Source organism: Lissotriton vulgaris, chromosome 4_1, assembly GCF_964263255.1.
Source record: "Lissotriton vulgaris chromosome 4_1, aLisVul1.2, whole genome shotgun sequence".
NCBI classification, from domain to species: Eukaryota; Metazoa; Chordata; class Amphibia; order Caudata; family Salamandridae; genus Lissotriton; species Lissotriton vulgaris.
The window spans coordinates 1,680,143,547-1,680,165,348 of record NC_141691.1 but is presented as its reverse complement, the minus strand read 5'-3'; the positions used below and the strand labels follow the sequence as shown (position 1 = coordinate 1,680,165,348).

The 21,802-nt window shown below is 47.8% G+C and overlaps 1 protein-coding gene across 2 annotated transcripts in view; it reads left to right on the top strand.

Annotated features, from left to right (window-relative positions):
- Positions 1-2,229: 2,229 nt before the first annotated feature.
- Positions 2,230-21,802, top strand: part of LOC147724402 (regulator of microtubule dynamics protein 1-like) — a 363,899-nt gene continuing 344,326 nt past the window's right edge. Inside the window, exon 1 of one of the 2 annotated variants that reach the window (XM_086965961.1) lies at positions 2,230-2,689. In XM_086965961.1, the coding sequence (XP_086822087.1) occupies positions 2,585-2,689 (105 nt within the window). In that variant the 5' untranslated portion in view covers positions 2,230-2,584. The remainder of the gene's footprint in view (positions 2,690-21,802) is intronic. The other variant, XM_086965963.1, reaches the window with a different exon arrangement.

Below are 21,802 nucleotides of genomic sequence, written 5' to 3'. Positions count from 1 at the left end.
AAAAACGACAACACCATCAAGTTCATGAACACCGTCCACTCCGGATCCCTGGAAGACCCCTGCCCACACCACATCTTCAACATAGCCAGCTGCATCATTGCACTCTATCTCCGGAAAACCATCAACATCTCCTTCGAGACAGCGACCTTCCCAGAGAGCTGGAAGCACACAGAGATCAACGCCTTACTCAAGAAACCCAAGGCGGACCCCAAGGACCTCAAGAACTTCCGACCCATCTCCCTACTCCCGGCGAAGGTCATTGAAAAGGCAGTCAACAAACAACTGACCAGCTTCCTCGAAGAGAACAGGATCCTGGACCCGTCCCAGTCTGGGTTCCGCAGCACCCACAGCACCGAAACTGCCCTCATTGCCGCCACCGATGACATCAGGACCCTGCTTGACAATGGAGAAACCGCGGCCCTCATCCTTCTGGACCGGTCAGCCGCCTTCGACATGGTCTGCCACCGCACACTACGAACACGCCTCTACGATGCCGGAATTCGAGAGAAGGCCCTGAACTGGACCTCCTCTTTCCTCTCCAGCAGAACACAAAGCGTCCGCCTCCCCCCTTCCGCTCCAAAGCCACCGGGATCATCGTACCCCAAGGCTCATCCCTCAGCCCAACGTTGTTCAACGTCTACATGGCACCTCTCGCCCACGTCCCACGACCTCAACATCATCTCCTATGGCGATGACACCCAGCTGATCCTCTCCCTCACCAAAGACCCCCACACCGCCAAAACCAACCTCCACGTAGGAATGAAGGCCGTCGCCGACTGGATGAAGAACAGCCGACTGAAGCTGTACTTGGACAAGACGGAGGTCCTCATCTTCGGATCCACCCCCTCGGCCTGGGACAAATCCTGGTGGCCGACTGCACTAGGAACACCCTCAACACCCACCAACCACGCACGCAACCTAGGGGTCATCCTCGACTCTACCCTCTCCATGACGAAGCAGGTCAACGCTGTCTCCTCCTCCTGCTTTAACACCCTCCGCATGCTTAAAGTGGATTACCACCGAAACGAGAAGGACGGTCACCCAGGCCCGCGTCAGCAGTAGACTACACTACGGAAACGCACTCTACGCAGGAGCCCCGGCTAAACTCCTGAAACGACTCCAACGCATCCAGAACGCCTCCGCATGCCTGATCCTCGACATCCCTCGCCGCAGCCACATCACATCCCATCTGAGAGACCGGCACTGGTTCCTTGTCAACAAGAGGATGACCTTCAAACACCTCATTCATGCACACAAGGCACTCCACAACACAGGACCAGCGTACCTCAACAACCAACTCAGCCTATACACCCCCACCGGCCAGCTCCGCAGACCATGCACTCGCCACTGTCCCCCGCATCCGAAGAGTGACCGCCGGCGGCAGATCATTCTCCCACTTCCCCGCCAAGACATGGAACACCCTTCCCATCCGCCTACAGAGGACCGAAGACCTTCTGACCTTCAGGAGACTTCTCAAGACCTGGCTCTTCGACCCTCACAGGTATGTAGTGCGCTTTACAAATGCTATGATTGATTGATTGAACTAATTGGTCCATTGACCAAGTAGAGGGAAAATTGATTAACTAAATTGATAGGTATTTTAAACTCTACATTGAATCAAAGAGAAAAGCTTTTGAACGAAACAAATTGACACCCGCGCATCAGGGATTCTGGGTGAATGTGTTGGGCCATTGTAGGTGTATGAATTGAGTATTGATCCCTAGGTATTGACCCTGCGCTGGATCAACCCCCACATAAATGGTAGCACCGATTGGATTGTCCACAGTGCAGTTTGGCTCATCCGGTGGGCAAGGCAGTTTAGGTGAGTAACCGCTGCCTGCCCTTAGATCGCCCGCAAGTTAACTCACCAAGTTTGGCATACTCCTTGTATGTAATAAACCTGCAGCAAACTTTCTCCAACAAAAACTTGTGTGGATTGTTTATTTTGAGCAGTGCACCTAATTACTGTTGAGCGGGGTTTGCCGATATATCGGCACTATGCATTAACTACTAGAGCTACCTTACCTCACCTCTAGATGTCTGCACCAGGTAATTTAATGCTGTAAAATATTTTAACATGCAGCCTCCTAGTGGCCAATTAGGTAAGCTCGAACACTTTTACTGTCACATATGTCCTTGTTGCCAATTTCTTGCAGATTTTTTATGAATGCATGGTTGACTGTCAGACACTGCGTTTCAAGCTCCGCCCCTCGTGACTCCACACTCTGACTCTTTCACACATATAGCGACCCCCAATGTATGTTTCTCCCGGGCTAAAGCTTTTGCAATTCCAACGCAGAAAAATTACACGTCTTTGAAAACTGTATCCTACTTGTTCAGCTCTTATCCACCTAGACTTAATAGTGCATTTTAAAATGCATATTTTGTAGTTTTTTAAAAACGGGGCTGGGTGTAGCCTTAGAATGTGCTCACATGCTCCAGCCTGCTAAAGTCAATTCATACAAACGAAAACACGTATGTGAACTGGAGTAGTGCCAGTGCTATAGGAACGCCTGCGACACTTTGCGAACATCAGTGATTTCATCAGAGTACATTTAGCAGGAAGCACAGAGACGAGTTAAACATGGCGACGGTATTACGACTGTTACAACAGCAGCGAGTCTTCTATCGCACAATCAGCAGATTCCAGGCACTGAAATGTGGTCGCGCAGCATCGACTATGGCTACTGTAAGTATTTCAAACTGTCTCTACTTCTATGTCTGACGTTAGTTCGTTCATTTCGGTGATGTAGCCGCTTGTTTTGCAACTGCCGGTAGTTTCAAAGGTATGACGTATCGTTAGCTAAATGATCTAAGGCTTCATTGGTGCTTTGTGTTAATGTAGCGGCCATGTTTGAGCGGAAATTACAATATTAAATCCTTCATGGTCGGCTTTGAAAATTGACCGTTCGAAGGTGCTTTTACAATGGCGTGCTTTGGGGCGACTTAAGGACGACTTGAGACTTAACTAATTGTGCTTTTAAGGGACAGACTGCAGAACACCTGAAAAGTAATCCCGTCTACCCTAGGCAGGATGTGGTGCAGACAGTTGCCAGGGTAGGAAAAGTTTCTGCTTATGCCGCCACCCCCCTCCATCAAAAGGGAAAGATCGATGGCGCAATCGTTCTCAGGTAATACAGTGAGAATCTGGAGCTCGCTTCCCCCATTGCTCCAAGCCAGCACCTCTATCCGGATCTTCAAAGCTGACCTAAAATCTCTTCCCTTTCAAGACACTTTCAGAACTAATACCTTCATTCTCAACCCCTCTAGGGTAGTTCCTTCATCAATGTAAATTTTTAGTATTTCCTTGTACATTCCTCACCCTTGCTTGCTGTGTTTGATATTGTGTTCTTGCTTTCTATGGTTTTACCCTACCTCTTCTAGTCTCCTGTTTATTTTTGTAATGTTCTATTCTGTAACATTTCTCTCATGTAACGTAACTGGTTCTATTGTACAGCGCTCTTACACCTTCGGGTAAAGTCTGCGCTTTATAAAAATGCATTAAATAAATAAATAGTCTGAGCAGGCGCCCCGGATTTGCTAGGAAAGTCCAGGTTTACATCAGCTTTCCCGGCTCATTTCCTGGTTTTTAGAGGGCAACCTGGGCTTTAAAACCTTCGCTGCGGCGGCTATTCCGCCATAGCGCTTAGGGGGCGCGGGGGGGGGGGGGTGCGCGACTCTCACAAGCTGGTGATGGAACCGCTCCGTCACCAGCCTCGGGTGAGCTGTGCTGATGACGGAGCGGTTCTGTCATGGCCCCGCCCGCTCAATAGAACGCACCGGGCAGGCGCGAAATCAGCGCCGCGCAGGCGCGTCGGGCGGGCCATGATGGAACCGCTCCGTCAACAGCACAGCGCCACCGCGGCTGATGACGGAGTGGTTCCGTCGAAAAGGTTAAGTGGGATGAAAAAACTGGGGTTGCCTCTCACAGGGGTGAGGCCAGAGTAATTAGGGACGTGGCTTTAACAAACTTTGGCTAAAAATCTGTGTTTAGCATAGTGTGCCGCCCGACTTGTATTTTGCTGTTTCTGTCATTGCATCCAGATATGCGAGACAACAAGTAACATCATACCTACAACAAGTAAGGACTATTGAATTTGTCAATGGTTATTAGTTGCATAAGATAAATAAGCTGCAACTATGGTTTGTTACATATAATATTTAAAAAGCTTCCAATTAACGCCTTGGTGACCCTACCACAATGTTGCTGCTCTTGTGTTTCAGAAAGAGAAGGGAAATCCAGAAAGATAATGACTCTTTAGAGGATTTCCCTTCCCCCACAACGCTCACCTGGCATGACGTCATGACGTAACTTCTCCACTAGTGAGAAGTGAGCAGTGTGAGCTCGCGCACATCAATGTGCTTGCTGTTTCGAAATGGGTCTCTATCGGGCTGTTTTGTGCCATGGCACTTTTTTCCGGACTGCAGTGACCGCAAACTGCTGTCAATGCAGTCCGGAAAAAAAACGGATCGTCTGTGCCAGGGCTCGATAGAGACCCGTTTTGAGGCCCCCTTTAAAAAACTGCCGGTGCTCAGACCCTCTGAGATCCGGCCCACATAAAGCCCTGCTGACAACAATGAGAGTCAATATTTTAGGTGTTCTAAAGCTGTGCTAGTTAGCAGCTGGTATAAGTAAGCAATCTAATTAACAGGCATGATGCTGGTTTAAAAAAATACATTTTATTTATTTTCTTAGTGCCTCTATTGTGTTCCTAAATTGATGAGAGCTGTCATTCTGGGCTGCTCAGTTGATGTAAAATTGTAGTCCTTCTTCTATTTTTGCAAAATGTGCCAGTTTTCAGTTGTCAAGATCTGGTCACCCTATGACAAGGTTTCAGATTGCTTATGTGTGACATTTTCATAATTTCAGAGTAATTATCAGTGACAACGACTATGAGTGACAGTTTCTCACTAAGTATAATGTCACCCACACTTAGTTGTAGCATGGCACATCCCACCGCCTAGGTTGAACACCTGTTGCCGGGCGGGTGGCTGAGAAACAATAAAATTAATAGCATGATCAGCCTCGTGGGACCCGAGGTAGACTAGATGATGTGTGCGGGACACCAGCGGGGAATCTTTGCCCAGTACAGTTCTGCAATTAGGCCCCTCTTTTACTCTAGATTTGATTGTCCCAGTTTTTGGCATGTATTTAGAAGCTTAGTTTTGCAGCTGAACATTCACATCTGCTTGATACTATGGTTTGAGCAGGAGGTGCTTTTTTACATTAATTAGGCAGGTGTGTGGTTTTGTGTTTCGGTCTTCAAATCTCTTAAGTTTATTTGGCTTGCATGTGATTTTCCGTGATAGTAGGATATTGTCACTACATAATATTGAGATTCCTATTCCATCTGGTGTACACTAGCGCCATCTTGTGGCTTTTGATAAACAAGCTCAGCTTTTATGCATCCATACCAGCAACGTTAGATACTGGAATTTCGCTGTTTTATCGCATTTCAGGATACCTTTATTTTGCCTGACAATCTCAGGGATTGCTATAATGCTGAAAAATTGCCACAAATGTGTTAGTTTAAAGCGAGATGCACTTAGCAAGGCTGTGCAGATGGACTGTCTGTAGATAGATGTCATCCCCAGAAGCCAGGCATAATATTTGGCAGGAATGTCAAAGAGTAACATGTCCTCTCTAACCATGCTGGCTGTTGGAACAGTGCAAATAGGCTGTCTTGCGCTATGTCATCATCGCCCATAAATTCAAGACCACTCGCTTTCTTATAGCATAAAAGGCCACTTTATTCAGGATATATGAATTTCCCACCAGATAACCATTCATTGATATTATAACATGTAATTTGGCAATTGAACACGAAACCATTTTATTATAAATCTGAATTTATACCGAAACCATCAAATGTATATATTTCCGTGTATTCAAACTTAACATAACTTCCACAAAATTTTCTTTCCATCTTTCCTCTCAATTGTTCTCTAGAAGTCCCCCTAGCTAACTAATAACCGGAGAAGCCCGCTCTAGACTTTTCCTCCCCGAGGGTTTTATGCCTCAAGAAAGCTGTTATGGGAATCACATCCTGAAGTGGCGAATATATATAAACACATATATATACATATATAACCCTACAACTATATACTTATATATATATTATCATTTTCCAATGCCACCAATCCATGCCACCTTTACAAAAGAAGAGTCCAGATCTAGCGAATCGACAGAAGTTAACAATTGCAACACGAGGACCTGTGATCTTACGTGTTTTATCACCCCAGAGAAACAAGAACTACTCAGCTTTGTTAACAGCATACAATCTGGTTCCCCGAGTGACGTATGCCCACCGACTCGCTGTAGAGGAGTCATGAAGTCTACGGTCATCAACTACATCCACCAAATTGTATCCCTGTCCTTCGAGGAATGTAAGGTATTAGATACCTGGAAAATCGCCCAAGTTATCCCCTTAAAAAAAAAGGCTAACATCCATATCTCCCAACTCCAGAATCTTCGCCCCATATCCCTCCTCCCTTTCTGTGCCAAGATTTTGGAGAAAGTAGTGAACATACAGCTCATGAGCTATCTTAAAGATCACTCGCTCTTACACCCTACTCAATCTGGGTTTAGAGCTGGATACTCTACTGAGTCAGCCCTACTTTTCTCCACAGAGAGTCTTAGGCGCATAGCGGATGAGGGAGAGACAGCATCGTTGATATTATTAGATCTTAGTGCAGCCTTTGACACCGTGCTGCACTCAACGCTGCTGTCTCGGCTGTCTGGAATGGGAGTTAAGGGGCCAGCCCTTGCATGGTTGGAGTCTTTTCTGACCAACAGAAACTTTCAGCTACACTACCCCCCCTTAAAGTCTTCTCTGAGAAATGCGAGCCATGGGGTCCCTCAGGGCTCAAGTTTGAGCCCTACCCTATTTAATATCTATATGGAGCCCCTGGCTCGCATAGTAGAGACTTATGGGGTGGGCATTGTTAGCTACGCTGATGACACCCAGCTTATGTTCAAACTCACACCCGACCACAGGGAGGATGCCACCAATTTCTCCAACTGCCTCTCCTCCGTGGCAGCTTGGATGAACAATAACTGCCTTCGCCTCAATGGCGACAAAACTTAGCTGATGGTGGTGGGAAAATCCTCCTCCGCATGGTCCCACATGTGGTGGCCAACGGAACTAGGCAATCTACCCTGCCCTGTGGCTTTGGTGCGGAACTTGGGCATAACGTTGGATTCCAACCTGTCATACAAATCTCATGTGAACAAAGTCACAGCAAGATGCTTTAGCATACTGATCGTTCTTCGGAAGGTTCTTGATCTTCTGCCCTTGGACTCAAGAAAGACAATTGTGCATGCCCTAGTCACCCCCCATCTGGACTATGGGAACGCCTTGTTATTGGGTCTGAGCAAGAAGAGCATACACCAGCTCCAATGTGCACAAAACGCCGCTGCGCGCCTTGTGCTCAAGCTACCTCGTAGAGCCTCAGGGAAAATGGCCTTAACTAGACTCCATTGGCTCCCCATCAAGGAGCGAATTAAATTCAAGGCCCTGTGCTTCGCCCATGGAACTGGCCCAGACTATCTACACAGTCTACTTACAATACATCGCCCTACCCGGAATCTTAGATCTGCGGGTACGATGATGTTTAAAATTCCTAAAATAACCAGAGCCAAGATGGGCGGCTCCTCGTTCAGATACCTGGCTGCCAAAGGTTGGAACGAACTCCCCATCGAGATGCGGATGGAACCTTCTGAAACAAGATTCCGAGGAAAATTGAAAACTCTCCTCTTCCCCCGCATCTGATCCCCCTCTCTCCCCCCTGGCCCTGCGCTTCTTCCCCTGTATTCACTCCTCCAAGTTCCTTTGCAGTTTTCAGCGCGGGAACACTCTGTTTTGAGTAACCAGGCGCTCTACAAATGGCTTCTATCTATTCTATTTTTTTTTATTATTATTTTTTTTTGGGTGGGTGGGTGGGATTTCGCTAGAAGAGCAAAATCCCCGACTCTAACCTGCCTGCGCCTAATCTCCTCACAACCTACGCGCTGAGAACCTGCCCTGACGCTCCCTCCCTATCTCGCGCCTGGACTGTTCCACTGTGCGCGAAAACCGCAGGGGGAGACGTCTCGCGCCGCTCCCCCTGCAGAGCCATCGCCCACAAATTCAAGACCACTCGCTTTCTTATAGCATAAAAGGCTACTTTATTCAGGATATATGAATTTCCCAACAGATAACCATTCATTGATATTATAACATGTAATTTGGCAATTGAACACGAAACCATTTTATTTTATTATAAATCTGAATTTATACCGAAACCATCACATATATATATTTCCTTGTATTCAAACTTAACATAACTTCCCCAACATTTTCTTTCCATCTTTCCCCTCAATTGTTCTCTAGAAGTCCCCCTAGCTAACTAATAACTGGAGAAGCCCGCTCTAGACTTTTCCTCCCCGAGGGTTTTATGCCACCCAGGAAAACCAAGGAGTTTTCCTGGCCCCACCTAAGTACCTAAACTAAATCCATTCACAATTTAGAGTTGCACCATAGATTGACCTGCAATTCCTGAGCCAGCATATTCCTAATCTCAACCAAGTAGTAGGCCATGCCCAAATGTGACAGATGAACTCCGTCATCTCTAAAGAGATGACCTTCGCTGCTTGTGATATTCTCATGTACAATAACCCCGATCTGCATGACTTTGCAAAATACTCTCATGGCTTTGTTCAATTTTCGCCGAGCCTTTTCAACCGCAGCATGACATCTGGCCTGTTGCCATGAATGTCTATACATGAATTCTGTCCATATTAAGCGAGTGGTCAGCCAATCTGTTTTGAGGACCGCTAAGTCCAGTTGCATCTGTTTGATGAGTGTGAGGCCCGATAATTTCACCAAATCGTTTTCTCCTAAATGGATAAGAAGATAGTCCGGGCAACCTCTTATGTGGAACATCTGCGTTAACGTTGGGAACAATGCAATCCATTTCATACCTCCTTTTCCCTTCCACACCAATTCATGCTGGGCGCTAGGAATACCAAGGGATCGTCCGTAAATCTGTTTTTCTGCAAACAGGGCTGCCCATTTTACAAATGAATGGCCTACCATCCACGTCTGCCTTTTAAATCTCCAATTCAGTCCCCGAACCGTACCTGAAAGAAAATAAAAATTAGTCTGGTGCAATCAAGCGTGCCACCATCCCAACACAGTTATTTTCGCACATATCGTTTGTAGCTGCTAGACTTCCATCTGCCAATACGCTTCAGGACATCTAAACCCAGTCCCAACCTAGCTGCCTCCATTGCTGCCCCTATACGAAATGAATGCGTGGCAAAAAATTGCAGGTTCTCTCCTAAAAACGTTAATGCTCTCCGCAATGCTGCTAAGAATTGTGAACTTGTTATTTTCTCTGAAGACTCATGAATGAAAATGTGCCCTTGTTGAAAAGTATGCAAAGAAGAAAATTGAACCCATTCTTGTGCAGGGCAGCAATATGAAATACCACTGCTATTTAGAAAGACCCATGTACCCCGGCCCAACTGGTCAGTTTTGGACTTCCTAACTCATATGCCTATCCTGTGTTCCCTGACTGAAATCTCTGTGCTGCATAAACCTCTGTCTCTTCCCGCACCCAGCACTTCAGAAATCCTGAACCCACCAAAGAACATCCAAGTCATGGCCAATCTAAAACGCCCAACTTCCCAAAGATCATAACAAAACAAATCCAACTGCTCCAGTAATCGTTGAAATAGGTCAAAAGTAATGGGAGCTCGCGGCTGCTGAAACTTAACTGTCCTCCTCTGGAGTCCCCTCAACATTCTCTTAACCAAACTATTGTCAACTGGGTCGAAACCCCACAACAGTTGACCATAAAAAGATAAACCTGACAACTTTCCAGCAATGGTTGTGTGAGATAACCCTTTATCTATCAACGTAAGAACGAAATCACAACCGTTACCCCTCTCTTTTCCCACTTGTCCTGACCTGCCTACCACCTGTGTATAGTGTAAGAACTCCTGCCATGCTTGTACATAACTTCTTCTAGTCGAAGGGGCAATTGACTGCTCCACTAGCTGTACGATCCTCATTCCCCTAGGGCCCAAAGGTTGTGTGGCACTTTCATTTTGGTGATATCTGCCCCTGGCGCCAGCTCGCGGAACTTCTGCCAATGAGAGTGGGAAAGAGCATCAGCAATGGAATTGTTAACCCCAGGGACATGCTTAGCTTTGAAGATCATGTTGAAACGCAAACTCAAAAGCATGAACATTCTCAACAATTACAACACTCTGACATCCTTGGCCTTCTGATTGTTCACCAAATTTACTACGGCTGTGTTATCTACGTGAAACAACAAAGATCTGTTTTGGAATTCGTGACCCCAAACTAACAAAGCCACAATTAGGGGAAACAGCTCTAAAAAGGCAATGCTCCGGCCCTGATTTTTCCAATGCTCTGGCCAACTCTCGGCGCACCACCGTCCTTCCCAGAAAATCCTAAACCACTCGATCCAGCAGCATCAGAATAAATTTGGACTTGCCAAACAAAATTCTCATCCAAGAATTGCTAAGGTATGCCATTAAAACTGTCCAAAAAACACAACCACACTCTCAAATCCTCTTTGATACCTTTAGTTACACGAACTCTGTGGTGTGGAAGAGAGACACCCGATAAAGACATGCCTGAAGTCTACAAAAAGTCCTCCCCGCTCTTACCACCCGACACGCAAAATTCAAGTAACCCAACAAGCGCTGCACTTGTCTTAATTCAATCTTGCGTGCGTCCAGAACCAAGAGCAAAAATGCTTTGATCTCACTAATTTTGCTCTGTGGAAGGCGCGCTGTCATCTGTATGGTATCTAACTCAATGCCTAGGAAAGTCATGATCTTACTAGGTCCTGCAGTCTTGTCAGGCGCTATAGGAACCCCTAAAGAATCAGCAAGCATCTGGAAGTGTGTTAGTGCTGTTGTACATTGTCCTGTCTTAGCCTTCCCTATGAAAATGGAAATCATCTACGGAATGACAACTGACACCTTCCGTACATATCTGTGAAAAGATCCACTGTATGAATGTGCTAAACATCTCAAACAGCGCACATGAGGCCGCACATCCCATTGGTAAGACTTTGTCAACATAGTAATGTCCTTGGAAATACATACCCAACAGTTCGAAATCAGAAGGGTGAATGGGTAGCAAACCGAAGGCAGATTTGATATCGCATTTAGCCATTTCCGCTCCCTCGCCCATCTTTGTTACTAAATCGATCGCTTCATCCACTGTCGTGTACGACACTGAGGTATCTAAAGCTGATATGAAATCATTAATGGAACCCCCTTTGGCCAGGAGAGATGTTGTATCATCCTATATTCGCCAGTAGCCTTTTTGGGAATGACGCCAAGAGGGGACACTATCAAATTCGGCAAAGGACAATGCTGAAAGTGGCCCGCTATCCTGCCTACCTTGATCTCTGCGTCTAATTTTTTACGGACCACCTCCGGCAATGCCTTAGCCGAACGCAAGTTATCAGCCCACCTCTGTTGGCGGGGGCCCTGATATCCCAGCTTAAAGCTTACTCGAAACCCCCAAAACAAACGAACTGCCAATGTCAGGATATTTATCTAACCACGGTGTCAGACTTGCTAATCTAACTGGTGTAGGCGCCTTTTGGAAAAGTAGGGAAAGAGGCGCCCCTTCCCCTAACTGCCCAGCCACCCTGTTCTTGAAATCTTTGTTGATCACTGAATCTGTTGCCGCCAAAGCCACCCGCTGAGGAACCACATTGCGCGAGCGGATGACGCCCCCCGCACTGGGAACAATCGTGCTTAAAGCGGCACATTGGTCTAGTACACATTCCCCGGTTGTAATTCCAACAGGCTCCCGTACCCGAGGTGAAACTCCTTCCCCATGCACCCGCTCCAGAATGAGCGGGATGCCACAGAAAGGGCCGGTAAGGCACTGGCCAACCATTTGCCGTGTGCGTTGTAGCCGATGGGTGAGACGCAGACATCCATTGGAGCCAAAGTTCGGAATCCACGTCCCCCCACGGCTTCTCAGCACAAATGCTGATACGGGCTCGAAACTCCTCGTCATAGTTCAACCATAAGTATCCCCCAAAGTGCAGCTGCGCCTTCCTGACAATATCCATGTACTTATAAAGGGCAACAGACCTCTCCGGATATTTTTCGCAATAAATACTTGCATATATCAGGAAGGCTGAGGTCCAATTCTCAATTGTACGAGGCACCCTGGGGCGTCGCGCTAACTCCCATTCCTCCTCCTTTGAACCCTCTTTGGCTTGCACGTCACAGTGGAGTAATTTGAAGATGTCAACAATCTCATGGTTCCATGTACGTTGCTTGGTCTTATCTGATAAGTGTGACCCCAAGGGCATCGCAAGGCCCATGTGAGGAAGCCTTTGTCTAACATTAATAGATACTATCTGATCTGACACCGCGTCCTGTGTACGCCCTCCCTCCAGAGTGACTAACCCCTGAGGGGACTCTCCATCACCTAGTGCACTAAGCGGTGTCAGCACCCCAGATGATATTGAATTGTCTAACGACACACTCTTCCTACCTTCCCTGTCCCCCACTATTTTTACCACAGGTAAAGTTCGGACATTCACCCCTCTATCCCGTCCATCGTCCCACACTGCCCACCAATGAGGCTTACCGCATGGTAGCTTTACCGCCCGCTGCTGCAACTCCGTTGGAGACATCCGCTCCTGATAATCTCTCGGCGTCGGCTCCACAGCAGAAGAGTCCGCACTTGACCTCTGAAACAATAAAGAAGAGTTTGTTGCCCCCCCCCCTGCCTTTTTTTGCGCTTTACCAGCTGTACCCAAGACGCTTTGTTTGTTATGCACAATTTTCTTGCCCTTTATCGATTTTCCAACCTTTCCTTTTTTGACCTGACTAAACTCACCTCTCACCTCTGACCCCCCACTAGTACCAGGACAAGCCCAGTCCCCTACCCCGCCATCAAAAGTCGACCAAACCAGATCAGAACTCCGCTCTAGAGGTCTGTCTGACCGCGAAAATCCGCTCTGGATTCGCTAGGATATACATTACCAAGCCCCTCAATGTACGGTGATACAGTAGAGGCAGCCGCGTGAACAGATGGCATATTCTGGAAACCAACCATCTGCGCATCAGCAATGTCGCGAGCACCACGCGAAAAAGTGAATGCTTCTGCAGAAATATGTCTCTCTGAATGGTTGTCAGCGGAGCTTGGGTGCTCAACCCAAACCCACTGACCGTTGCCGCTCCTGTTTTGCGTGCTCCTCATGTTTGGTGCGGCATGCGGGGAAGGGCGAGCACGCGGAAATAAATATTCGGTATCCCATCTCCTGGCTTCTTGACCTAAAGAAAATGTGTCATTTCTTTGCTCAGGTTCGCCGTCGTCCTCTGTTTCCTCTTCGCCGTCAGAATCATCGTCAAACTCCGAATCACTCGCCTCCTGTGTCTCCTGAGGTACACCAACCTGCTGATTGGCACGGGGCTCTCCCCGCTTGGACGAGGGTGGCCCTAATAATCCAAACTCTGCTGTTCACACCAACCCGCTACTATTCTGAGGTAATTGTCTGGGTATCGCGAGGTGGGGGTTATCCTGAAGGGTCTGCGCTTCAAAATCTTCATCATCGTCACTGTCACTGGAATAAGCCACCAAAGAGCCCGTCCGCCCCTTACGATAAATTTCTGACTGACATTGGTTTGCCCATTGTCCATACAAGAGTACTCAAAAACGGGCAAAACGCTCAGTGGTGGGGGTAGCAAAGGTAAACCAGGGCCACCCGACATGTCTTGGGTAACTGCCAGCTTCTTGACGATCTTTTCTTTTCCTTTTCTCTTGAGGGCAACCTGCGTAGTACCCTTAGAGGCCCCCATGGTTGTGCCCACAACCTGCGCATTCACCTCAGAAATTGTTTGCCTGCTATCAATATCACTCACGGCTTGTAGACGCGTGAGGGAGGTAGCCCTGCGTACAGGCGCGAATTTTCCTGTCACGGAAGGTCTCGATGGCTTGTCAACACCTGCGCTCAAAGAGCGAGCTCTCCTGCTTCCTTTTTTGACAGAAGCCGGCTGACAAGCCCCAATGGCGTACTTCACCCCCTTTGCCGCTTTTCCCTGTGGGGGACGCTTAGGTGGAAGCATCTCTTGAAGCGCCGATTGAGTCAGCATGTCCTCTCTCCCTTTCTGCTGAATAACTCTCAAAGCTGCCACCAGCTGCTCACTCATCTCCATGCTGAAACTAACTCACTGCTAAAACTAGCCTCCGCCTCAAATAAAAAACTCGTAAATAACTTTTCTGACACTTGAATTCGCTAGAAGAGCAAAATCCCCGACTCTAACCTGCCTGCGCCAAATCTCCTCACAACCTACGCGCTGAGAACCTGCCCTGACGCTCCCTCCCTATCTCGCGCCTGGACTGTTCAACTGTGCGCGAAAACCGCAGGGGGAGACGTCTCGCGCCACTCCCCCTGCGGGGCCACTGGTGCAGCTCCTTTTTTTGGCTTTTTGAGATTTTTTAAAAGTTTTTTATAGCTCTAGATATGGAGTGCTTTACAAGGGCACGTGTTACATTACACAAGGATACATTAATTTTTTTACATAGCAGTTAAGCAGTCGTTGAAGTGCATTAAAAAAAGTATGGTTCATTTATGTATTTATTTATTTATGCGTTTTTATATAGCTCAGACTTTACCCGAAGGTGGCAGAGCGCTTCACAAAGGAACAGAACTGATAATGAGAACATTACAAGTGAGCAAATTACAAATGCAAACGTTACATTAAATGAAGCAAAAGTGACAATCCTGAGCCAACAAAATACAAGAGGTAGCAAACGGTGCATTACAGGAGGAAAAAGTGACATGTGTGCAGGTTACAAAAGCGTACAAAAACACATAGAGGTATAATACTGCAATATATGTAGGACACTCAAACACAAGAACAAACGTTACGTAGGCACTGGTGGCACTTGTGCAGGTCGCGAAAACAAACTAAATGTAAGAGGTAGAAAACAGTGTGTTACAAGAGAAAGTGACGTGTGCATGTTACAAACGAGTACCAAACACAGGTAGAAGGATAATACTGCAATAACTGGCAGAACACCCTGGGAAGGCAATTCCATAGTCATGTAAAGTAGATTTTTCTATAATGGAAGGACTTCCTTCAGATAATAGAGAGGGCATGAATTACATTTGGAAGTGTCTTTGAAGGAGGAGAACTTTGAGGTCAGTTTTGAAGGCATGGGAGGAGGTGGTGGTCCGGAGCTGAAGCGGAAGTGAGTTCCAGATTCTCACTGCACTGCCTGAAAAGGATTGGGCCATTGATCTTTCCTTCTTGAAAGTGGGAGGTTCAAGCAGTAGATTTTCCTCATTTCGTGATGGTCTAGAGCCTCCAGAGAGTTTCAGTTCACTCGCCAGGTAGCGCGGAGAGGAGGAGTGCAAGGCTTTGTGGGTAACGCAGGCAGTCTTGTAGATGGATCTTGCCTCGATGGGAAGCCAGCGGAGGGTGGATAACAAGGGTGTGATGTGGTCGCTTCTTTTGGCCCCATAAATGAAACGAGCTGTTGAAAGGAGAACAGACTTAAGGGGGGACAGGTGGGATTTGGGGAGGCCAGTCAGAAGAGAATTGCAGTAGTCCAGTCTGAAGAGGACCAGTGATTGGACCAGGGTTTTAAGTTCATGCTCCGGGAAGAAGCGACGAATCCCCCAAAGAAGGCGCAGTTGGTATCGAGCAGACTTTGCAATTGAATTAATGTGGGAGAGTAGATTGAGTTTTGTGTCAAGTATGACACCAAGGGATTTTGTGCTGTCGACAATGATGGGTTTATTGTTCAGCAGATTCATCTGGTCCGTCCATGATTGAACCGGGGGAGGAGAAAGTGAGGAGGAGATGAGGAGGAATTCAGTTTTGGAAGAGTTCAGAATCAGTTGATGTGTTGACATCCAATTTTGAATGGAGTCGAGAGTAGAGCTTAGGACGGAGAGATCGTGAGTGGAGGCAACCTTGAGGTAGATTTGAGTGTCGTCTGCGTAGAGATGATAGTGGACCCCAGATTTACTTAGGAGATTTCCCAGAGGTTCCAAATAGAGATTGAACAATGTGGGTGCAAGTATAGAGCCTTGAGGAACACCTTGACCCACCGCCAAAGGAGATGAAAGACTGTCCACTATTTTGATCATTTGGGATCTATCAGAAAGGAAGGAAGCAAACCATTTAAGCACAGTGCCCTCCATGCCCATTCTTTATTGTGTTGAGGAGGGTGTTGTGATTGACAGTGTCAAAGGCTGCCGAAAGTTCAAGGAGAATTAGAAGACAAGACCCCCTGAATCGAGTATCCGCAGCGCGTCATCAATCACTTGCAGCAGGGCTGTTTCAGTGCTGCAGTTTTGGATGTAGCCGGACTGAAAATTGTCAAGAAGATAATTGTCCTTGATATGACGAGAGAGTTGTTTCGCAACACATATTTCTGTGATCTTCGCAAGAAAGGGTAGGTTAGTGATGGGGTGGAAGTTGTTGAGGTAATTCGCATCAGCAGTGGGTTTTTTAAGCAGAGGGGTGACCTGCCCAGTTTTGAAGGGAACAGGAAGGGAGCCTTGTCAGAGGGAGTGGTCCAATAGGGAAGAGAATGGGTGTAGAAGTCAATGGCAATGGCACTAGGGATAGGGTCAAGAGAATGGTTGGAGGGCTTTGTTTCGAGGATGCACTTGAGGAGGACATCTTCAGAGATGGGGTCGAAGTTCTGCCAAATGGCTAGTGATTTGCGCTCCTCTGGAGGGGTAGGATGAGCGACCTGATCCAGAAGTGATTTCACTTTTTTGTCAAAGAATACAGCAAAATCCGCAGCTTTCTTTGTAGAATCCTCCACTTTGGAGGTTGGGGGAGAGCAGTTAGTATTCATGATGAGATCAAATAGTTTTTGGGTCTATTTTTGGCTGAGTCAAGAAGGGTTCTGAAGTGTGATGCTTTCCCAAGGAATATGTGCTTGTGGTACTTGGATCTTGCCGAACGAAGCGTGGCCAAATTATTGGTGGAGGGTGCTTGCCTCCATTGTATCTCCAGGAGTCTTAGGTGCTTCCTTTCTTCATATAGGGATTTGTTGAACCAAGGTGCTGAGGGAATGGGCCTTTTCTTTTTGCTTTGGAGAGGAGCGACGCTATTGATTTCAGCTGCAAGGACTGAGAGGCATTGGGAGGTGAGATCGTCAACATCTAGGTTCGGGTTTAGCCTTGGAAGGGACAGCAAAGCTGATTCACAGAGGGAAACAGTGTCAATATTTTTAGTGTCATGGAACCAGGAGGTAGCCATCTTAGGTTGGCCAAGAGTTATAGAGTGTGCTAGGTGAAGAGAGAATGGAATGAGGAGGTGGTCAGACCAGTCTACGTGAATAGGGGTAGCAATAGAAAGCATGCCTGCTTTAGAAATAACAAGGTCAAGGATTGAGCCCTTAGAGTGTGTTGATTCTGTGCAGTGTTGGATAAGATCGTTTGTAGAGAGGAAGGTGGCCAGCAAGTTCGCGGAGTCTTGCAAGGAGCCCCAGTGGAGATCGAAGTCACCCACGAAGGTCTGATTGTCACTTTGTGCGTATTGGTCGATGATGAAGTCAGTGAGTTCCTCCATAAACGAAGGGCCACTGCCAGGTGGGCGGTATATGACATGGAATCTGAGGGGTGAACGGTGGTGTAGTTGAAGCGCAAGAGACAGACATTCAAAAGTGCGGAAGGCGCTGATAGGAAAAGCCTTCAGTTGAAGGGAGTTTCTAAAGATGACTGCAACACCTCCCCCAACTTTGATAGGTCTGTCATTCCTGAAAATAGAATAGCCTGTGGGTAATAGGAGATCAAACAAAGAGTGAGAGGTATCGTTGAACCAGGTCTCTGTTAGGAAGAAAAGGTCAATATTGTGAAGGGTGATGGTATCAGAGATTCCGAGTGTGTGTTTTATTGCAGATCTGCAGTTGTGGAGCAGACAGCGCAGCTCTGTCGAGACTATTTTGGTGACGGGGGCACTTTGGCTAAGAAGGGTGATAGGGATATTATACCTATACGGGGGTACACGGGAGGGTTTAGGTGGATGCTTGGTTCTGACAGAGGAGATGGTCGGAATAGTGTAGATAGTTGGGTTATTCGGAGATGCTGGTTGAAGAAGGGTGGCGTTCAAGGGCTTGTGTGAGTGAACGATGTTTGCAGACGACAGGTTATGCTTGGCTATGATGGGGTGAGGGGGCGAGGTGCATCTCGTGGGAAGGTGAGAGTTTTCCAAAGGAGTTGAGGTGAATAGGAAAGTTGAAATCTTAGAGCTTAAAAGTGAAATGGAAGCTACAAGCTGGGAGATGGAGGTGATAAGAGAGCATAGCTTATTTTCAAGAGAGAGAAGGGCAGAGCACGGAAGGTTGAGTGTCTCGATGGCCAAAGGAGGGGGTGAAATAGGTGGTGGAAGGCAGGAATAGGGGGGACAGGAGGAGAGTTGGGGTATAGGTGGGGAAAGGTGGAGGTTGAGAGCGGGGGTTGGTGTATCGGAGGTGAAGGGAGTGTTGTCTTTGTTGGCGTTGCACGAAGGAAAGGAATTTAGGACATATTTAGGGGGAGATGGGTGTGGATCAAGGCGGTGGGGAAGAAGGAGAGGGAGAGGGGAGGACTGTGAGGTATCATAGGAGTGTAAGAGGTTTGGGAGGAAAAGAGTGTAGGTGGTTGGAGAGGTCCTGTTAGCTAGAAAAGGTGGCTGTGAGGGAACCGGCATCTGGCAGAGTGGGGGGGGGGGGGTTGGGAGAAGGGAAAGTTGAAGAAAGGAAATGGTTCTGCTGGGCCTGATGGAGGGAGATGGAAAGGGTTACCAGGGGGGTAAAGGGGGCAGCACAGCATTGCTGGCGCAGTGGGGGGAAGGAGAGAGATGCAATGGGATTGTGAAGAAATCGGGGTAAGAAGCGAGGGGAGGAGGGGGTAGAGAAGAGATGGAGAGGGAGGAATGAGGGGAGCATAAGGAAAGTTAGCTGGGGGAGGAGGTTGGCAGAGGGGTGGACTAAAAAAGGAAGTAGCAGGTAGGAATAGGGGGGAGGAGATGAGATTGGAGTACCGGTGGACGAGGAGCGTATTAGCTAGTGGTAAGGCTGACGTGATAAGGGGGGGGCATACTGTGAAGTGGGGGAAAAGGGAGAAAAGGGCACAAGGGAGGGGGAGGGAAGAGGGCTGACCTGTGCCTCCGAGGGTGCAGACTATTGGAGTGTAGGGGGGTCAGGGGAGGAGAAAGGGAGTAATGGGTGGAGCTAGATGGAGAGTCAGGGGAACACCTGGTTGCAGAGGAGGGGAGTGGGGAGGGGAAGACGTGGTCAAAGAGAGAGAGACAGGTGTCTTTGCCTTGGATCATGACAGTACCGTTGTTTATTTTTTTTAAAGTTTCTTTATTGCGTTTGCATTAAGAACATCAAGGTAAAATGACAGTACAGTTCTGTAGCCCCCCTCCCCCCCATCTGACATTGCTGACTTTCCCCTTTACTGGATGACATTGCCTCCCTTTAATTAGTATTTACACAGCCATTTAGCCAACAACCCACAGCAGGGAAGGCGGCGGTTCACCATAATTGCAAATTATACTTCTGTGGAGAGACATTTCGCACACTTCTCAATGCCAATGCCTCGACAGCCCCTTTGCTCTTCTCTCTAGCATTATGCATCGTCTAAGCATACAGTACATTTTCATTCTGTTGCCCCCTCAGTTCCCTCTCTGTTAGTCAAGTAGTTTTGGTACAGGCCCCAGAAGTTCTTAGGTCTGCTAGTGGGGGGTTGTAGTTCACTATAATTTTCTGACTGCGTGCAGCAAAATAGCATGTCATTCGCCCAGCGCTTAGGAGTGGGCAATGTGCCTCTCATCCAGCAACATGCTAGCACCAGGCGGGCCACGAGCAGGCCCATGTCTACCAGGCGTCTGATCGCTCTAGGCAGCTTTTTGGTGTATCCTAATAGGGCCATCAGGGGGTCAGGCGTGATAGCAACCTCCATCAGTTCGCTAATATCAGCAAATATTCTCCTCCAGAAATCCCATACACCCGGGCATTGCCATGCGAGATGTAGGAAGTCAGCGTTCGGGGCTCCACACCTCTCGCAGCGAGCCGAGTCCCTTAAGCCATATCTGCCGAGTCTAGCTGGGGTGTAATATACCCTGTTTAGGAATTTGAAATGAACCAGTCTGTCTGCCATTAAGTGATACTTTCTTAGTAATAGTACAGCAATATCGCCACGTGTCATCGTCCATTATAATGTCTAAGTCAGTCTGCCATTCTAAGCGCGCCTTAGTGTATGTTTGGTACTTATGCGCCTGTGTCAGTTTGTATATATTAGACAACAGTTTACGGGGAGTAGCGGTTTTAAGTACATATGTGAGTTCAGGGACCTCAGGGGACTCTGCCATGTCTCTGCCCAGCAAGTCCCCGAGAGCGCGGCGCACCCTGTGGTATTGAAAACGTGTCCGAAGCGAGGGCGTGTCGCTTTTTCCCAGGGCCTGCTCCCATGTCTTCGCCACCCCATCAATGAATAGGTCTCCCGCTGTCTTTATGTTCAGTGTCTGTAAGGCAGAGACTACTCCCTTTTCCTTAAGCGGGGGCAGCCATCTGGCCCAGTCGACTGGCATCTCCGGTGAGTATAATAACGCGCCAATTTGCATGTGTAAGAGACTGTGCCATGCATGATTCGTGGCTGTTATAGAATCTAATATTCTTGTTCTGCGGTCAGTCAGTTCGAATATCGTGTGAGGGAGTGAGTCGGGGCCAGCGAAGAGTGTCTCCATGCGAACATGCGGTATGTTCCGGTGTCCATGTAACCAAGTGTGCAGGTGTGACGCCTGAGCTACACGGTAGTATGCCTCAAAGTCCGGGTCTCCGAGTCCCCCCATAGAATACGGCATAGTAAGTATCTTCCATCGGACACGTGGCTGTCCACCCGCCCAGGCCAGCTTGACCATCTGTTGTTGTAGCCATGCGAAGAACATTTTGGGGAGTACCATTGGGATAGTCATGAACAGAAACAAAAATCGAGGGAGCACTACCATCTTCATTATTGAAATACGCCCCATCAAGGACAGGGGAACTTTACTCCAAGCTATTACATCGTCTTCTAGCTTACTGACTGCAGTGCCATAGTTGGCTCTAAAGAGGGTTCCCGCATCCGTGTGCAACTGGATCCCCAGATATCGGACCGTGTCTGTGGTCCACTGTAGTGGGTATTCCATTGGTGCAGGCTTAGTAATCGGTGTCAGTGGAAAAACCAGCGATTTAGTCCAATTAACCCTCAAGCCAGAGAGCGCCCCGAATCGGACCACCTCTCTGAGCACCGATGTTAGGTTGTTATCGGGGTCTCGCATATATAGCAGGGTGTCGTCTGCGTATATCAACACTATGATCTTGTAGCCTGGGAATCCTATGCCTTCATTGCCGTGGTACTCTCGTAGGGCGCACGCCAGTGGCTCAGCAACAAGGGCGTATAGTAGGGGCGAGAGAGGGCACCCCTGCCTAGTGCCTCTACAGATGGGAAAAGAGTCTGTGACCAGGTCTCCCATGCGGAGCCGAGCCCACAGACTGTGATACAGTGCCCCCAACATTTGTAGGAATGGCTGCCCTAGAACCATACGCTGCACTACCTTGCGCATGAAAGGCCATTCCTCTGAGTCAAAGGCTTTTTCCATATCAAGAAATACCGCCAGCGCCTGCCTATCTTGTCGAACATGCTGTATAGTGCTCAGGACCGTGCGTATATTATAGACTAGGTTCCTGCCAGGAATAAATCCAGCCTGCTCAGGGGCTACAAGACTATCAGCAAGGAGCGCTAAACGGGTGGCCAATAC